This window comes from Eriocheir sinensis, chromosome 50, assembly GCF_024679095.1.
Source record: "Eriocheir sinensis breed Jianghai 21 chromosome 50, ASM2467909v1, whole genome shotgun sequence".
Lineage (NCBI taxonomy): Eukaryota > Metazoa > Arthropoda > Malacostraca > Decapoda > Varunidae > Eriocheir > Eriocheir sinensis.
In genome coordinates, this window is record NC_066558.1 from 1,899,344 (window position 1) to 1,918,557 (window position 19,214).

Here is a 19,214-nt window from a genome sequence, read left to right on the forward strand (position 1 = left end):
TCTATGTCATCACATCCATTCCATACATAAGGCTCGGGACAGCCACACTCTTCCAAACCTCACGGATGACATCATACTTGCTCGCTCTCATCCTCGCTGCACTCCCTAAACGGCCTACCCACTGGTTTGCCATACTTATCTTTACATTCTTGGCCCTGCCGCATCCATTTACCTCCATCCACACCCCTAGATACTTGTATTCTTCCGTCTGTTCCAACTCATCCCTTCCAGTCTCCAAGTTGTTTCTCTCTCATCCTCTGACCTATTCACTATCATTACTTTGCTCTTCTCACTACTGAACCTAACCCCAAAATCCTTCCATAACCCCTACCACATCTAGGAGACTCTGTAGTTCTTCAGCAGACTCACTCATAACCACCACATCATCCGCATACAACAACACACATACTTTATCCTCTCCAATTCTCACTCCTGCATTCATTCTCCTCATTCTGACTGCTAATTCCTCTGTGAAAAGACTAAATAATGTTGGTGATAATATACAGCCTTGTCTCACTCCTCTTTCACTCTTCACCCAACCTGTCTCTAGATCACCTAGTCTATACTTTGCTCTTGTACCTACATACATACTTCTAATTATGTTAACAATCTTATCACTCAGCCCAACTTTTTCAAGCACTCTGCATAACACATCTCTATTCACCCTGTCATAAGCTTTCTCTATATCTAGGAAGCCTAAGTACAGTTTCCCTCCCTCTCTCTTTTTCCTTTCAATCAGCTCATTTACAACAAACATATTATCTTCTGCTCACAGGAAGTGCACTCATGGTCTTGTGATAAGTGGGAATGTCTCAAAGATGTCTATTTTAGCGCCATACAAACAATTAATGGCACTAATAATAAGGAAAAAAAACACAAAAAGACGTCATTTAAGTTGTCTGATGCTCTAAAACCCATATATATAGTATTTTTTATTTTAGTGCCGTTAGAATATCTGATCCAAAACATAAACAACCTCTCATCAGCATCATTGTCATCATCAGCCTTCAGCATCCTTTGCCAGGCTCAGCACCAAGTCAGCATGAGTCACACATACGATCAGTAATATAACTAACACTGATGAATGATAAAATAAGGCATGATACCAAAACAATGTCCATTCAGCATCATCAACATTAGGACTCAGCCCACCTCAGCCTCAGCATCGAGTCAGCATGAGTCATACAAGCGATGAATAATATAAATAACACTAATAAACAACAAGTAAGGCGTAATATGAGCTTTTTGATGCTCTAAAATACTCAGACTTACTTCCTATATTTGTGTGCCGTAAAAATGCATGACTCGCACCAAAACAACGTTCACGCGGCATCATCGTCATCATCAGTACTAACGTTGCTAGATTGTCGTACTCAGCCTCCCATGTTTGCCGATTTCCGACCCCAAAACTGCCTCCCCGACCACAAATAACTGCCTTCATATATATTTATCGTTAAAATGGTTAATTGTTGGTGTTTTTTGGCAATAGCTATGGCTCAGAAACCGGTAAATACGAGGCTCTGAGTACGATAATCTAGCACGGGTGATCAAGACAGCACTCAGCACGCTCCTCGTCCTCTGCCTCAGCACCGTCCTCCTCGGCCTCAGCACCGAGTCAGCATGATCCCCGACGTGGACATCTTCGTGGGGAACTACACGATAATAGACCAGGAGGTGTTTGAGCTCTGGGTGCAGGGATACTCAGGTGAGAAGAGGGATGGAGGGAGAGAGCGGATTTTAATTACGTTTTACCATGACGTGACAACCAGGTAGAAATTTAGACACGCGATTACTTGATTACTTGATTACTTTCCTGACAGGTGTTAATTGATTTTGTGCACCTGTCACATGGTTGAATAATTGTAAGCTTTAGGATAGGGAGAGAAGTAGGGTGGAGAGGGAGATTAAAAGAGAAGTGGAGAGGGAGATTAAAAGAGAAGTGGAGAGGGAGATTAAAAGAGAAGTGGAGAGGGAGATTAAAAGAGAAGTGGAGAGGGAGATTAAAAGAGAAGTGGAGAGGGAGATTAAAAGAGAAGTGGAGAGGGAGATTAAAAGAGAAGTGGAGAGGGAGATTAAAAGAGAAGTGGAGAGGGAGATTAAAAGAGAAGTGGAGAGGGAGATTAAAAGAGAAGTGGAGAGGGAGATTAAAAGAGAAGTGGAGAGGGAGATTAAAAGAGAAGTGGAGAGGGAGATTAAAGAGAAGTGGAGGAGATTAAAAGAAGTGGAGAGGGAGATTAAAGAGAAGTGGAGAGGAGATTAAAGAGAAGTGGAGAGGAGATTAAAGAGAAGTGGAGAGGAGATTAAAGAGAAGTGGAGGGAGATTAAGAGAAGTGGAGGAGATTAAAAGAGAAGTGGAGAGGGAGATTAAAAGAGAAGTGGAGAGGGAGATTAAAAGAGAAGTGGAGGAGATTAAAGAGAAGTGGAGAGGAGATTAAAGAGAAGTGGAGGGAGTATTAAAGAGAAGTGGAGAGGGAGATTAAAAGAGAAGTGGAGAGGGAGATTAAAAGAGAAGTGGAGAGGGAGATTAAAAGAGAAGTGGAGAGGGAGATTAAAAGAGAAGTGGAGAGGGAGATTAAAAGAGAAGTGGAGAGGGAGATTAAAAAGAAGTGGAGAGGAGATTAAAAGAAGTGGAGGAGATTAAAAGAGAAGTGGAGGGAGATTAAAGAGAAGTGGAGGGAGATTAAAGAGAAGTGGAGAGGAGATTAAAGAGAAGTGGAGGGAGATTAAAGAAGTGGAGGAGATTAAAAGAAGTGGAGAGGAGATTAAAAGAGAAGTGGAGAGGAGATTAAAAGAGAAGTGGAGGGAGATTAAAGAGAAGTGGAGAGGAGATTAAGAGAAGTGGAGGGAGATTAAAAGAGAAGTGGAGAGGAGATTAAAAGAGAAGTGGAGAGGAGATTAAAAGAAGTGGAGAGGAGATTAAAAGAGAAGTGGAGAGGGAGATTAAAGAGAAGTGGAGAGGGAGATTAAAAGAGAAGTGGAGAGGGAGATTAAGAGAAGTGGAGGAGATTAAAGAGAAGTGGAGAGGAGATTAAAAGAGAAGTGGAGAGGAGATTAAGAGAAGTGGAGGAGATTAAAAGAGAAGTGGAGAGGGAGATTAAAAGAGAAGTGGAGAGGGAGATTAAAAGAGAAGTGGAGAGGGAGATTAAAAGAGAAGTGGAGAGGGAGATTAAAAGAGAAGTGGAGAGGGAGATTAAAAGAGAAGTGGAGAGGGAGATTAAAAGAGAAGTGGAGGGAGATTAAAGAGAAGTGGAGGGAGATTGAATAGAAGTGGAGAGGGAGATTAAAAGAGAAGTGGAGAGGGAGATTAAAAGAGAAGTGGAGAGGGAGATTAAAAGAGAAGTGGAGAGGGAGATTAAAAGAGAAGTGGAGAGGGAGATTAAAAGAGAAGTGGAGTGGAAGAGAAAAACCGATGTTCCTCCACCACCATCTTCACTCAGGTGCTTGACATATCTTTTCCTTATTGATCTCAGTCTGCTCTTCAACATATCATGGCTCTGTTGCGTATTATTTTTACAGAAATTGATAATATATAATGCAGAAATTAATGATACTTACAGGAGGTCTTCTGTAAGTACTATTGGTTTCGTATTATTCATTTCTGCAATAATACCTTTTTCGTTATTTAAAATACCGGAGTGAAGACTGGATACTCACCTTGTTTTATTTTTCACATGTTTCCTTTGAGCTGTTTCCATTACTCTACAAAGAATAAATACTCCTTGTCATTATGCTAGATTTAAATAACTTGAGACCTTATTGTAATCCATTTTCTTGTGCATAGCGAGAGCTGGGAAATCGGATTGATGTTGTTGAAAGTCTGAAAATTTACCTTCTTTTGTTTTTTATCTTCTCCTTTGCGCTACTTCCGTTACTGTAAAAAATAACACTGATAACCTCCCATCCCCCAGTGGTAGAGTGCGTGTCTGTTCTCCAGCAGCGAGGGGAGCTAGAGGTATGGGGTGCGGCGCAGGACCTGTTAGCCTCAGACACTGGGGACCATTACCGCACCTTTGGCATGCTGGAGAAGTTACTGTTGACGCCTACCAAGCTGGCCGAGGAGTGGACCTTCCAGTTGGAGCCGGCTATCCAGCGCTTGGTGATTGAGAAGTGAGGCTGTGGTGGTGGTTGTTTTGTGGGTGCTATTCTGTAGTATTAAGTTATATGTTAGCCTGTATTTTCTTGTTATTTTTTTTTTCTTCATTTTCTTCTTTGTTTTCTTATTATTGTTTTTTTCTCTTCTGTTTTCTTCATTTTCTTCATTTATTTATTTTTCTTCTTTGTCTTCTTCTTCATCTTTTCCATTTATCTCTCATGTATTTTCTGATGTAGTTTCTTATCCCATTCCGTCATTCAATCTCCGTCTCTCCAGGTATTACGAGTTTGACGATATCGTAATCCGCGAGATCATCGGCAAGAAGCTGTCGGGCCGCACCAGGAAGGACTTGGACGATGTGGCGGAGAAGACGGGTGTGCTGCTGCGGTCGTGTCGGTAAGTCATCACCTACACCCTCTTCTCCTTCTTTATCATCTCTATCTGAATATATTACCGTAGTGACCCATAACACACACCATTTTCTTTCTCGTTTTCTCCACCTTCATTTCTTCAGTCTCCCCTTAACTCACCACGTTTTCTTTCTCTTCTCTCACTCTCAGCACACACTATTCTATTTCTTTTATTGCACATATTCGATACACATAAATTTCTCTTGTTAAGCAGTCACTATATTACCCCTGTCTTTTTTTCTGTCTATGTCTTTATCACAGTTTCCGAACTTTTCCTTCTTCTTCTTCTTCCTTTCCTTCTTTATCTTCTCTATCTATCTATCTATCTACTTCTTTATGACACTATCTATCTCTCTCTCCCTCATTTCTTTTATCTATTTCTGTACCTTTGTTTTCATTCTTCTTTTTCTTCTTCATCTTCTTCTTCATCTTCTTCTTCTACAAATAACAACAGCAACACCTTGACACATCCAGACCCCAGGTGAACTAATTAAGACCTCATTAACACCTGTGGTTTAAAAATGCTTAACTAATTGATTACCTGACCTCGTTATTAGTGTTCGTTAAGCTTGTTTCTGATTTTTCTTTTTTGTACCGAGTGAGTTTGTTCCTTTTTTTGCTCGTCTTGTTTTGTTTGTCGGTCTCCTTCTTCTGTCCTCAAACTCCTCCTCTTCTTATATAACGTAGCAACAAATTCCACTTTTACGTATATTTTCTGCTGTTTTTTTCTATTAATATCCAGAATAAAATCAAACTAACCTATTGAAACTCATAACAAGTCAACAGAAAATAAAAACATACAATCATCAACATCAGCAGCTTCTCATATGGTACCAGTTAACAGTCAACATCAATCTATTTATCTACTTATCTATCTACTTATTCATTTGTTTATTTATTTTATTTCCAGGCGTCAGTTCGATAATGTTAAGCGGATCTTCAAACTGGTGGACGAGATGACGGGATCGGTCGTGGCTAACATACAGTCGGCCTTCCTGCTCCCCCTACCCCTGGCTAAGTAAGTCCAGTAGTAGTAGTGGTAGTAGTAGTAGTAGTAGTAGTAGTAGAAGTAATGGAGAACTAGTGCAAAGGTTAACCAGGCATTGAAATTTATGAATGAAAACACGGCAAAATAATAATAATAATAATAATAATAATAATAATAATAATAATAATCTTTTTTCATCATTAAACATCCTTATATTTTTTTGGGGGGGTCTGGTTAAGGTGAAAAGGTTAACCAGGCATTGAAATTTATGAATGAAAGCACGGCAAAATAATAATAATAATAATAATAAACTTTTTTCATCATTAAACATCCTTATAGTCTTTTTTTGGGGTGACTGTGACATTTTTCGCATTCAATTAACAACCAAAATTTTAATACTAACATCACCACCACCAACGACAACAAAACAACATCAACAATCTCCTCACAATCGCAGAAAATACGCGGCGATCGTCTTCATCATAAACAACCGCTTCGAGACCAGCAAACGGAAGCTCAACTACCTCACCTTCGAAGACTTCTCGGTGTGCGCGTCGCTGATGATGTCGAGCTGGACCACTGCAAGCCCCCTCGCTCCCACTGCCGCCCCGGACATGAGGGACGACACCGACTTCGACCGAGACTTCCTCATCGAGCTCCGGGATTTTAAGCTCCTCATCGACCGGGAGAAGGAGCACAGGAAGTAGGTGGCGGTTTGGTTTTTTGGTTGTTTTTGGTTTCGGTTGTGTAGGTGAAGTTTTTTGAGGTTTTGATTTATTTTTTCTTCGTATGTCAATATTTTTTTTTTAATTTCCTGTTTTTTTGTTTTTTTTTTTTTTTTTTAAAGGAATTTGAAGTGCGTTGATATTTTTCTTATTTTCTTATATTTGTCTTTCAGCTTTTTGTCTTTTTTTGAAGGTGTTGATTTTATTTTCATTTATTTTACTTTATTTTATTTTATTTTATTTTCTGTCTTGCTGGTAAAGGGTTTCGAAGGTTCAGATTTTTGTTTTTGTTTTTGTTTTCGCGTTTTGTTGTAAAAATTAGGAAGGTGTCAATATAACTTTTCTCTAACTTCTTTTGTCTTCGCATATCACATGAATTAAATCGATTTTCTTTACCTGTCGATACATTTTCTTTCCTTGTCTTGTTCTCACCGCCACCTCCACCACCACAGCGTCACCCTAAGTCACCTACGAGGCAAGATCCCTGACCGCATGTGCTCCGAGGTCGAAAGCAACTTCAAAACATACTCGCGAGGGATCATAAACATCGGCTGCTCCCTCAACAACTCGCGTGACCTCCGGGACTTCTTCGTGGACGCGGTGGAGCGAGTCGTGGAGCCGTGTCGCCAGGCTCGGTGGAGGGCGCCGGAGCTGGAGATCTTTCTGAAGGTGTATGCTGAGGCTGGATCCGCCCTCGACATTATGGCGAGGTAGGATTGAACTGTTTATATTTGTCAATGTTTTTCTTCTCAACTCTCTCTCTTTATTAATCTTTTTCCTACACCGCCTTCTACTTCTGGTTTTGCTTTCGACATTTTGGCAAGGTAGGATTGAACTGTTTCTGTTTGTCAATGTTTTTCTTCTCAACTCTCTCTCTTTATTAATCTTTTTCCTACACTGCCTTCTACTTCTGGTTTTGCTTTCGACATTTTGGCAAGGTAGGATTGAACTGTTTCTGTTTGTCAATGTATTTTCTTCTTTTCTCCTCTCTTTATTTATCTTCCTTCCTTCTACTTCTGGTTCAGCTTTCGATCTTACGGCAAGGCACGTTAGCTTCGGAAGAATGGCGAGAAGGTTGTTTGTTGATATTTTTCTGGTGATGTAATTTCTTTAATGTTTTCTGTATGTTCTATTTTTTTTTCTTATTTCTTCTTCCGGTTCTGCTTTCGACGTCATTGCAAGGTGCGTAGAGCTCTTGGAGGCACTGCTGTTAGTTAATATTTTTCAGCTGATGTGAACTTCTACATTGCATTTGTTTTCTTTCTTTGTTTTTCTTTCTTTCTCCTTTTTCTTTTTCTACTTTGGTACGTTCCAGAAAATTTCTCATGTCCGTCGTTCCTGCACGAGTTTGTATTAAGGTTCAAGCACTATGCATATCTGAAGGTAGTCCAGTTTCCAACAATCATTTCATAAGGTTCCTCTAATTTGCTTCTTATTATTCTATCTCTCTCTCAATCTGTCTCCTTTTAGCGGAAGACTGTTTTAAAATGAATGCATGCAGAGTCTAGCTTTGTGATGTGCCTGTGCGTGGGGAGCATATGTGTCACTCTATTGCGGATATATCTATGTATTATTCTATATCTCTACCTCTGTGTTTACATATAGAAGAAGAGCATATGTGTCACTCTATTGTGGATATATCTATGTATTATTCTATATCTCTACCTCTGTGTTTACATATAGAAGAAGAGCATATGTGTCACTCTATTGTGGATATATCTATGTGTGTGTGTGTGTGTGTTGACTGTGGAGCTGAGCCGATGAATGCATATCTCTACCACGCACTCTAATCTTCATTGCACAACTGTTTATATATATTTCTCCTTCAAGTTATATATTCTAAATTCTTGGCATTTCTCTACGAAGCACGCTCATCTTCATTGCACAACTGTTTATATATATTTCTCCTTCAAGTTATATATTCTAAATTCTTGGCATTTCTCTACGAAGCACGCTTATCTTCATTGCACAGCTGTTTATATATAATTCTCCTTCAAGTTATATATTCAAAATTCTTGGCATTTCTCTACTAAGCACTCTAATCTTCATTGCACAACTGTTTATATATATATTTCTCCTTAAGTTATATATTCTAAATTCTTGGCATTTCTCTACTAAGCACTCTAATCTCCATTGCACAACTGTTTATATATATTTCTCCTTAAGTTATATATTCTAAATTCTTGGCATTTCTCTACGAAGCATGCTCATCTTCATTGCACAACTGTTTATATATATTTCTCCTTCACGTTATATATTCTAAATTCTTGATGTTTTATACAGTTATGCATTTTATTTTGCACTTTTTAAGGTTAGGAGAAAACTGGAGTGCTTTAGAGTAGAAAAAACAATAGACTGGGAATTAGGAAAGCAGAGTGGAATAGATTTGAGATAGAAGGAGGGGATCATATTTCTTAATGGTCCCTCTAAGCAAGAATACAGAGACAAAATCATCACTCATGCAAACCATTTCATAATATATATCAACGCATTTGTGATCAGATTATGCGTCATCTATTTTTTGGGGGTTTATATCATGGCAGAAATTTGTCCTGTCGCTGCTACACGGTAAAGCCACAAATTTGTCCCATCGCGGCTACCAGGTTAAATTACCCATCCCCCAATTAACATAAGCCTATTCTCACAAGCTCCTTAATAATGAGACAGTATACTTGACAAAATGCTGTCAGTATAGGCCTATTTAGCCTTTTTCTCACATTACACAGGGCACCACTAAATTACCCCAGTCCAGCCTTGTTATGCAGGTAAAGAAATAACATGGAACTATTCTCACAACTTCCTTTCCCTTCTCCTATAATTCCTTCCCCTTATGTCTCTCTCCGGCATATGACCACAGATGTTGCGCCGACTAAATGAAACTTTCCAACTTTTCTTTATTCACTCAAACGATCTTTTCATGTCTCCCTAACACACCCACAGTAACATAAATCAATTCCCTAAAAGTTATCTCAATCCTTCAACTTTTCCCTCAGTTTCCCATTCTTGCATCCATTTTCTATCACTCTCAGCAAGGCAGCTTTTAAAATTGACTCCTTACTCTCCCTCACAAGCCCACAATAACAAAAACCAATTCCCCATCAAGATATCACATGCATTCAACTTTTCCCTCAGTTTCCCATTCTTGCATCCATTTTCTCTCACTCTCGGCAAGGCAGCTTTTAAAATTAACTCCCTGCTCTCCTTCACAATCCCACAATAACAAAAACCAATTCCCCATCAAGATATCACATGCATTCAACTTTTACCTCAGTTTCCCATTCCTTCGTCCATTTTCTCTCACTCCCGGCAAGGCATCTTTTAAAACTGACTCCCTGCTCTCCTTCACAAACCCTCAATAACAAAAACCAATTCCCCATCAAGATCCCACATTCGCTCAACTTTTCCCTCAATTTCCGATCCCTCCGTCCATTTTTCCTACTTCCGGCAAGACAGCTTTAAATTTAACCCTCCGCACCCTTTTTGTCATAGCCTAGTCGCTCTCCCCTGTCTTATACTAACCCCAGGCTGTTTGTGATTGGCTGCCCACCTGAGAGCCTGTCCCTGATTGGCCCAGCATATACCAGCCTGTCAATAGGTGCATGTTGATTGGCTGTATTAACATTCTATTCTGCTTATTTGGGTCCCTGATGTCCCCTTTTTAAATATCTGAGTGTAAAACGGTTAAAAGTTACCCCTTATTCCTAAAACGATCCCCCAGTATTTCTTCCCTTGCTTGCCCAGACCCCAGTACACCTCCCCAAGCTAAGTGCCCTTTCCCTACCCTTCCCCAGAGGTGCTGTGATAGCCTCTGTAAACAGCCTATAGTGATCCCCTTTCGCCTGGTGCTAAGCTGGGATACCTCTTAGCTAGGCTCTCTTCCGGGGCTAAGGTTAATCTCCTCTCTATCCTTTTATATGCATTAACTCAGGATATAGTTGATGATTCCCACCTCTGTGAACCGCCTATAGTGACCCCCTTTCGCCTGGTGCTAAACTTGGGTATCTCTTAGCTAGGGTTTGTGCCGGGGCTGTGGTTAATCTCCTCTATATCCTTTTATATGCATTAACTCAGGATTTATTTGATGATTCCCGCTTCTGTGAACCCCCTATAGTGACCCCCTTTCGCCTGGTGCTAAACTTGGGTATCTCTTAGCTAGGGTTTGTGCCGGGGCTGTGGTTAATCTGCTCTCTATCCTTCTATATGCATTAATTCAAGATATGTTTGATGATTCCTGCTTCCGTGTCGATATCTGTGGCTTACTTGCATATATACGGTAAAGTGAGAGTTATTTTGTGATAGCCTAATGCTGTATATTTAGTTTTGGCGGCTGTACGTGACTGCATGTCGTGTGATCTGGCATTTAACTCTTTTTCTCATTCTGTCGTCCTGCTCCTTCCACTCCCAACCCAAGAAAACACAGAGGAAAAAGGTGAGGACAGCACTGAGGGACGGGGAGAGAGAGAGAGAGGGGGGCGCCTTAAGCTGTATAGGTCAGGACAGCACGGTAAAACTCTAGCCTTGCACCCCACACTGGCACCCCGTAACACACTTAGCCTTGCATGCGGAGTGGACCAGTTCTATACAGGCACGCACTCACACCACTCCATAAAAGACAGGTTGAGTGGAGGTCGGCTTTTCACGAGGGAAGAAAAACACGAAATTGACTAACTGACGAATTTTGGCTACTCCTTAATTTTGTGGGAGCGGCGAGTAGCGGGCTTTTCTGTTTTTGTGCCCTTTTTGTTGCCCTTTTTGTTGCCCTTGAGCCGTTTCCTTTGATGTCTAAAAAAAAATATAAAAATAGTTAGTCTTCCCTCGTCATCCGTTCCGAGTGTGTCCGTGCTCCTGGGCATCTGCGGCACGGTAAGACAGCACCTCCAGCACCTCCCCTCACCTAGGGCCGCATTTACAGTCACGGTTTGTTTTGATCGTTACCAATGGCGGCGATCGACGCTATAATTTTCCACGTGAAACTGGCCTTTGGGGTAGTGGAGGCTGCAGAGGAAACGAGAGCTGTTGAGAATGTGTGGTAAGGTGCGGGGCTAGGCTAACCCCACAGCTGCCACTACCCCATCGCCCAGTTTTGGTAACGATCAAAATAGAGTGACTGAAAATGGCCCTTAGTCCCTGTGTGTGAATGGTGACATGTGGCCCTCTGGTAAATGACACAAGGACATTATCAGGGCCAAACCCTCCCTTGCACTTTTCCCAGATGTTTTAAAAGTCATATTAGCGTTGATCAACAGTTCCGTGGGTAGACTGGCTGTCTCCCTCTATGCCTGGGATGGAGTTAGCTGGAAGTGTTGGAAAAAGTTATGTTCAGAAAAATCAGTGAAACCAAATGACCACGCCTTGAAAAATGTGTTTAAATAAATCAATCACCCGCAGTACTGTTGATGGAGACTGATAGGATGTTTGATAAATAGGTTGGCTGTCTCCCTCTATGCCTGGGATGGAGTTAGCTGGAAGTGTTGGAAAAAGATATGTTAAGAAAACTCAGCGAAACCAGATGACCACGCCTTGAAAAATGTGTCGAAATAGATAAGTCACCCACGGAACTGTTGATGACGTTTGGAAAATCAGACGTTTGTTACTGAATCATGTTGGAGTGTGTGTGTTGGGGTCCAGTGCGTTCAAAGATATCCCTCCCTCACACACACACACACACACACACACACACACACGCACTCATATACACACTCACAAGACAGCTTCATCAGGGTTTGTGTGTTACTGGATCATGTCAGAGTGTGTGTGTTGGGGTCCAGTGTGTTCAAAGATATCCCTCCCTCCCACACACACTCACACACACACACACACTCATATACACACTCACAAGACAGCTTCATCAGGGTTGGTTTGTTTCTGGATCATGTCAGAGTGTGTTGGGGTCCAGTGTGTTCAAAGGTATCCCTCCCTCACACACACACACACACACACACACACAAACACACACACACACACACACACGCACTCATATACACACTCACAAGACAGCTTCATCAGGGTTCGTGTGAGTGAGGCATATGATTAACTTTTTCTCCCAGCATAGTTTCTCCCTCCCCCTCTCCGGAAATTACATCAAATTCACACTCTTGTTGGCTAACCGGGAAAGACCGTTAACCTCTCTCCTCAGTAACAGTCACCTTATACACGAACTAATAGCCAGTGACCTGTAAATAGCTAACCTCCCCCTCCCAAAAAAAAATAATAATAATGAAAAATTGCGGAAAAAGAAGCAGATTTGAAAACGTTCGCCAAACTTGTAAGTAGATGTAAATAGCTTAATACATACACCAAAGAGTAATACTTAGATCATATTAAAGAGAAATTGATGGAGTTAAGTGCAGAGTGTAAATAAATTAATAACATTGAATAGAATAAAAAAATAAATAGATTAATAAATTGTAAATACATGAATAGATTGTAATTAAGCAAACAGTGCTTAGCTACATAAATAGACTTAGAGCTAGCTGATACCCTTTACAGAGAACCAATTTTAAAAGCCCTCGGTAACATTACAGAAAGATAAATATGGTAAGGAATGCATGAATGATTACATAGACAAAGACCCAAATAAAAGAACTGTAGAAAGGTCAGAAAAAGAAGTTGTTAAGCCTTCCAAAATTAGCACACATGACCTGGAAAGAGAGGCTATATAGACCTCCATAGACAAGTTATTTAGACCTCCACAGACAAGTTATTCAGCCCTCCACAGACAAGTTATTCACCCCTCCACAGACAAGTTATTCAGCCCTCCACAGACAAGTTATTTAGCCCTGCACAGACAAGTTATTTAGCCCTCCACAGACAAGTTATTTAGCCCTCCACAGACAAGTTATTCAGCCCTCCACAGACAAGTTATTTAGCCCTCCACAGACAAGTTATTCAGCCCTCCACAGACAAGTTATTTAGCCCTCCACAGACAAGTTATTTAGCCCTCCATAGACAAGTTATTTAGCCCTCCACAGACAAGTTATTTAGCCCTCCACAGACAAGTTATTTAGCCCTCCACAGACAAGTTATTTAGCCCTCCACAGACAAGTTATTTAGCCCTCCACAGACAAGTTATTTAGCCCTCCACAGACAAGTTATTCAGCCCTCCATAGACAAGTTATTCAGCCCTCCACAGACAAGTTATTCAGCCCTCCATAGACAAGTTATTTAGCCCTCCACAGACAAGTTATTCAGCCCTCCATAGACAAGTTATTTAGCCCTCCACAGACAAGTTATTTAGCCCTCCACAGACAAGTTATTTAGCCCTCCACAGACAAGTTATTCAGCCCTCCACAGACAAGTTATTCAGCCCTCCATAGACAAGTTATTCAGCCCTCCACAGACAAGTTATTTAGCCCTGCACAGACAAGTTATTTAGCCCTCCACAGACAAGTTATTCAGCCCTCCATAGACAAGTTATTCAGCCCTCCACAGACAAGTTATTCAGCCCTCCATAGACAAGTTATTCAGCCCTCCACAGACAAGTTATTCAGCCCTCCACAGACAAGTTATTTAGCCCTCCATAGACAAGTTATTTAGCCCTCCACAGACAAGTTATTCAGCCCTCCACAGACAAGTTATTTAACCCTCCACAGACAAGTTATTCAGCCCTCCACAGACAAGTTATTTAGCCCTCCACAGACAAGTTATTTAGCCCTCCACAGACAAGTTATTTAGCCCTCCACAGACAAGTTATTTAGCCCTCCACAGACAAGTTATTTAGCCCTCCACAGACAAGTTATTCAGCCCTCCACAGACAAGTTATTTAGCCCTCCACAGACAAGTTATTTAGCCCTCCACAGACAAGTTATTTAGCCCTCCACAGACAAGTTATTCAGCCCTCCACAGACAAGTTATTCAGCCCTCCACAGACAAGTTATTTAGCCCTCCACAGACAAGTTATTTAGCCCTCCACAGACAAGTTATTCAGCCCTCCAAAGACAAGTTATTTAGCCTTCGAAAATTAGCACACACGACCAGGAAAGAGAAAATGGAGATGGTCAAGGGAGGACTCTAGTAAAAATTGACGTATATATGAATTACTGAGAAAGACATATAGAAAGAAACCAGTAAATATTAAAACTTGGATATATGAATGCGTTAAAAAAAAGACAAAAAAATAAAAAATAAATTAAAATGAGGTACAATATAATCAATTTCCGCTCATTAAAAACACTAACGGAATTTTCTATCATTTATTTCCGCCTTGTAAAAAAATAAAATAAGGCCAATTAGAAGATAAATAATTAAAACAAGACAGTATAATGACAAAAAAATAAAAATAAATTAAAACGAGGTAAATATAATCAATTTCCGCTCATACAAAACACTAACGGAATTTTCTAACATTTATTTCCGCCTCATAAAAAAAAGCCAATTAGAAGACAAATAATTAAAACAAAACAGTATAGTGACAAAAAAAATAAAAATAAATTAAAACGAGGTAAATATAATCAATTTCCGCTCATACAAAACACTAACGGAACTTCCTACCGTTTATTTCCACCTCGTAAAAGAAAAATAAATAAAGCCAGTTAGAGGAGAAATAATCAAAACAAACCAGTACAAGAAAACACTAATTACTCCACCATTTCTCCCCCCTCCCCTCCCCCCCCCAACTCCACCTCCTCCGCCGCCACCCCCCCCCCATAGTGACCACTCGCTCCGCCTGACGTGGGAGCGCTACATGAACACGATGCGGGTGTGTGTGTCGCAGCTGTACCACTCGTGACGCCACGCCCCGCCCCTACGCCTCACTCGCACCGCCACCGTGCAGGAGAAGGTGGTGCTGCCGGCGACGGACTGACACACGCTGAACGACGGTACGTGTGTGTGTGGGGGGGTGGGGTGGGGGGGGGGTTAGGATGTGAAGGGAAGGGAGGAAACTTGAATGGAAGGGAAGGGAAAGGAAGGTGTGTGTGTGTGTGTGTGTGTGAGGAGGGTTGGGGATGTGAAGGGAAGGGAGGAAGCTTGAATGGAAGGGGATTGGAAGGGAAGGGAAAGAAGGTGAAGGGAAGGGAAGGGAAGGGAGGAAGCTTGAATGGAAGGGAAGGAAAGGGAAGGGAAGGGAAGGGAAAGGAAGGGAATTTAAGGGAAGGGAAAGAATGTGAAGTTAAGGAAAGGGAAGGGAAGGTAAGGGAAGGGAAAGGAAGGGAAGGGAAGGGAAGGGAAGGGAAAGGAAGTGAATTTAAGGGAAGGGAAAGAATGTGAAGTTAAGGAAAGGGAAGGGAAGGGAAGGGAAGTTAAGGAAAGAGATGAGGAAAGATGTGTGTGTGTGTGTGTGTGTGTGTGTTGTAAATACATAAAAATCACTCAATCAATCATTCACGCATGTATTTCAGCTAGTCAATTAAATATACCCCTCATAACTATCACCCACATATAGTGAAAGACAGTGTAGTTTTAAATACCAGTACTATGCATGTATATATAATTACCTAGTCCATTGTAGACCTTGTTCCTGCCTTTCCGTAGCGAGAGATAAGGTCATGATGCTTGTTATTGTCACCATACAGTGCCCAGAAGGTGCAGCCTCTTCGTAAGCAAGAATAAGGGCTCGGCCGCATCAGGTAAGCAGGTCAAGGCAGGAGTGTCGGAAAGTGAAGTTGTAATAGTCGTCATTGTATATGGTAGACGTGATATTCAACCCGTCCGCTGCGATTGTCAGGGATTTCGCCTTCACTGGTAGCCTGGTAACATACACTCCCAGGTCTTTCTCTGCCTCTGTGGTGGATAGTGGAGTGTTTCCCATGTGGTATTGGTGTGCTGGATATCCCCTCACTGGTAGCCTGGTAACATACACTCCCAGGTCTTTCTCTGCCTCTGTAGTGGATAGTGGAGTGTTTCCCATGTGGTATTGGTGTGCTGGATATCCCTTCACTGGTAGCCTGGTAACATACACTCCCAGGTCTTTCTCTGCCTCTGTAGTGGATAGTGGAGTGTTTCCCATGTGGTATTGGTGTGCTGGATATCCCTTCACTGGTAGCCTGGTAACACACACTCCCAGGTCTTTCTCTGCCTCTGTGGTGGATAGTGGAGTGTTTCCCATGTGGTATTGGTGTGCTGGATATCCCTTCACTGGTAGCCTGGTAACACACACTCCCAGGTCTTTCTCTGCCTCTGTGGTGGATAGTGGAGTGTTTCCCATGTGGTATTGGTGTGCTGGATATCCCTTCACTGGTAGCCTGGTAACATACACTCCCAGGTCTTTCTCTACCTCTGTGTTGGATAGTGGAGTGTTTCCCATGTGGTATTGGTGTGCTGGATATCCCTTCACTGGTAGCCTGGTAACATACACTCCCAGGTCTTTCTCTGCCTCTGTGGTGGATAGTGGAGTGTTTCCCATGTGGTATTGGTGTGCTGGATATCCCTTCACTGGTAGCCTGGTAACATACACTCCCAGGTCTTTCTCTGCCTCTGTGGTGGATAGTGGAGTGTTTCCCATGTGGTATTGGTGTGCTGGATATCCCTTCACTGGTAGCCTGGTAACATACACTCCCAGGTCTTTCTCTGCGTCTGTGGTGGATAGTGGAGTGTTTCCCATGTGGTATTGGTGTGCTGGACATCCCCTCCCAAGATGCAGGACTTTACATTTTTCTTCATTGAATTGTAGCAGACACTTTTTGGTCCACTCCTGTAGCTTGGTGATGTCTTCTTGTAGGAAATCCACAGCCAAGGGGCTAAAATCAAGATTGTTTATAGTGGAAAAATTAGTTAGTATATATCATTTATCAGTTATTTATTAGTTTCGTTCCATTTTGTCCCTTTTTGTTTTTACTGACGGAAAAGAAATGGTAGAAAAAATGAGTTAGATTTATTCACTTACTCATATCTTACCTACTCATATTCATTCCAGCGTTAATTTCCGCTGTCTTCCTCTCCCTCCAGCTCACCGGCAGTTAAGCCTAGACTAACATAATGCATCTGGCTGCTTGAGCGCCGACCGAGCTCACGCGTCTCGGCTCCAGCAAAGTCCGGGCTGCACCGACGGGTACCCTAGGCAACACAGTAAGTAGGTAGCCCCTGACGCCCTGTACCCCCTCGTCAGGACACCCCATAGCCGAGTCGGTCACCACACAGTCATTCACACCTTGGGGTCTTCGGTTCGTGTCCTGTGTTGGTCTCCGTGAGTCAGTGATCGCAGGCATGAGGCAAGGAACAAGACTTAAAGAATTGCGTCATTGTGAGAGAATAAACTTTGTCTGCGCTACCCAGTAAAATTTAAATAGGTTATGGAGAGAGAAAATTAAATAGTGGACTGTTTTTCGCGCCTGTGACTTTCCAGGTGACCGTATTTGCATTGTGTGTGAGGGAGGGCTGCGCAGGAAGGCTGTACAACACACTTAACTTAGTTCTGTCCACAGACTCACATCACAGACAAACTTGTGTTCCTGGAAAACATTGTAATTTGTTATGTTAAAAATATGTTTTGCAGGAACACTGTTTGTATGGGACATGAAAGGAAAGGGTTGTGTATTACTAACAAAACTTATTATATTGGGAAATTTATATCTACTAACAGGCTTAACCCAGTAGCAGCGATGGGCCAAATTTGTGGCTTTACCGTGTAGCAGCGACGGGCCAAATTTGTGGCTTTACCGTGTAGCAGCGATGGGCCAAATTTGTGGCTTTACCGTGTAGCAGCGACGGGCCAAATTTGCAAATCTGCAAGCCAGTGTTTACAGCCAGCCAAACAGGTGTACATAGTTGTGAATACAGGTGTTACTCGTTAACAGTGTAAATGGAGTCTGTTGAAACCTTGTTGGAGGGCAGAGTGTCAGCCGAGTGAACAGCAACTCTGTACTTGTTATTTCACCGAAGGTTGTTCAAATAAACGGAGTCTGTATTGTAAAACCCATCCATCGCCTTAAGTGTGTGTACATGGTTGTTACTTGAGTGTATATTGGATCGTATCATAAGACATTTCGCTGCTCAACAACACCTATTTGACAAGGCTTTCGTAGGAGTTGTGGGCATTTCCAGGGGTAGTTTTATGACCCTGGTGGTAGTGTGACCCTTCTCCTGCACCATGAACCTCAAGAAACAGCTATTTGACAAGGCTTTCGTAGGAGTTGTGGGCATTTCCAGGGGTAGTTTTATGACCCTGGTGGTAGAGTGACCCTTCTCCTGTACCGTGAACCTCAAGAAACAGCTATTTGACAAGGCTTTCGTAGGAGTTGTGGGCATTTCCAGGGGTAGTTTTATGACCCTGGTGGTAGTGTGACCCTTCTCCTGTACCGTGAACCTCAAGAAACAGCTATTTGACAAGGCTTTCATAGGAGTTGTGGGCATTTCCAGGGGTGGTAGAGTGACCCTTCTCCTGTACCGTGAACCTCAAGAAACACCTATTTGACAAGGCTTTCGTAGGAGTTGTGGGCATTTCCAGGGGTAGTTTTATGACCCTGGTGGTAGAGTGACCCTTCTCCTGTACCATGAACCTGACTGACCCATCTTTGGCCTTTAGAAACAGCTGATGTGAGAAGCGAAAGTCTTATGATACCAACCATTGTCTCCATCCCTGCTATGCCTGTACAGACTCGTGCCAAATGCAATGTTCACTGTGTACTCCTAAATGGATCAAAGGGTCGGCAAGAATTAAATGTGTCGAAATTCCATTATTTACACGACTACACAGGTTGGATGTAACACACACACACACACACACACACACTGTACACGGTTGACCTGTTTATGTATTTTGTTAACAAGCGGAACGGGTGTCATGGATATGTTTGTATGTATATATATATGTGTGTGTGGCTTTATTTAATAGTGTCCCATAAAACAGGACTATAACAGTGATGCTTTATATTATATTGGTGTAGTGAGAGTAGAGGTAGTAGTAGTAGTAGTAGTAGTAGTAGTAGTAGTAGTAGTAACAGTATAGTTTTCAAGCATTTCTTAACCATCCTTCACTTACTAATAATTTTCACATTCTTCAAAGACTACACTCACTGCCATCACACACCAAACATAAAATCTGTACATAACAACAACAACAA

General features: G+C 41.9%; 2 protein-coding genes across 4 annotated transcripts; both read left to right on the forward strand.

Annotated features, from left to right (window-relative positions):
* Positions 1–1,429: 1,429 nt before the first annotated feature.
* On the forward strand, positions 1,430–17,691 carry LOC126982187 (acidic fibroblast growth factor intracellular-binding protein-like). 3 transcript variants are annotated; one of them, XM_050834031.1, is made up of 10 exons: positions 1,430–1,705; positions 3,909–4,107; positions 4,370–4,489; positions 5,414–5,521; positions 5,949–6,194; positions 6,669–6,926; positions 10,628–10,645; positions 14,866–15,035; positions 15,729–15,782; positions 17,101–17,691. In XM_050834031.1, the coding sequence occupies exons 1-8, from the start codon at positions 1,621–1,623 to the stop codon at positions 14,942–14,944; spliced, it is 1,113 nt and encodes a 370-aa protein (XP_050689988.1). In that variant the 5' UTR covers positions 1,430–1,620; the 3' UTR covers positions 14,945–15,035; positions 15,729–15,782; positions 17,101–17,691. The 3 variants fall into 3 exon arrangements, with proteins under 3 accessions (XP_050689988.1, XP_050689989.1, XP_050689991.1); XM_050834032.1 differs by lacking the exon at positions 15,729–15,782; XM_050834034.1 differs by lacking the exon at positions 10,628–10,645 and having other exon boundaries at positions 1,456–1,705.
* LOC126982188 (uncharacterized) lies at positions 15,840–16,958 on the forward strand. The gene is made up of 3 exons (XM_050834035.1): positions 15,840–16,120; positions 16,220–16,417; positions 16,517–16,958. The coding sequence occupies exons 1-3, from the start codon at positions 15,840–15,842 to the stop codon at positions 16,956–16,958; spliced, it is 921 nt and encodes a 306-aa protein (XP_050689992.1).
* Positions 17,692–19,214: the final 1,523 nt, after the last annotated feature.

Coding starts and splice junctions, on each gene's coding strand:
- LOC126982187 (XM_050834031.1), top strand. CDS start 1,621: ATGATCCCCGACGTGGACATCTTCGTGGGGAACTACACGATAATAGAC. Junction 4,108..4,369: donor CAGCGCTTGGTGATTGAGAA/GTGAGGCTGTGG, acceptor CCGTCTCTCCAG/GTATTACGAGTTTGACGATA. Junction 4,490..5,413: donor GTGCTGCTGCGGTCGTGTCG/GTAAGTCATCAC, acceptor TTTTATTTCCAG/GCGTCAGTTCGATAATGTTA.
- LOC126982188 (XM_050834035.1), top strand. CDS start 15,840: ATGGTAGACGTGATATTCAACCCGTCCGCTGCGATTGTCAGGGATTTC. Junction 16,121..16,219: donor CTGGTAACATACACTCCCAG/GTCTTTCTCTGC, acceptor ACACACTCCCAG/GTCTTTCTCTGCCTCTGTGG. Junction 16,418..16,516: donor CTGGTAACATACACTCCCAG/GTCTTTCTCTAC, acceptor ATACACTCCCAG/GTCTTTCTCTGCCTCTGTGG.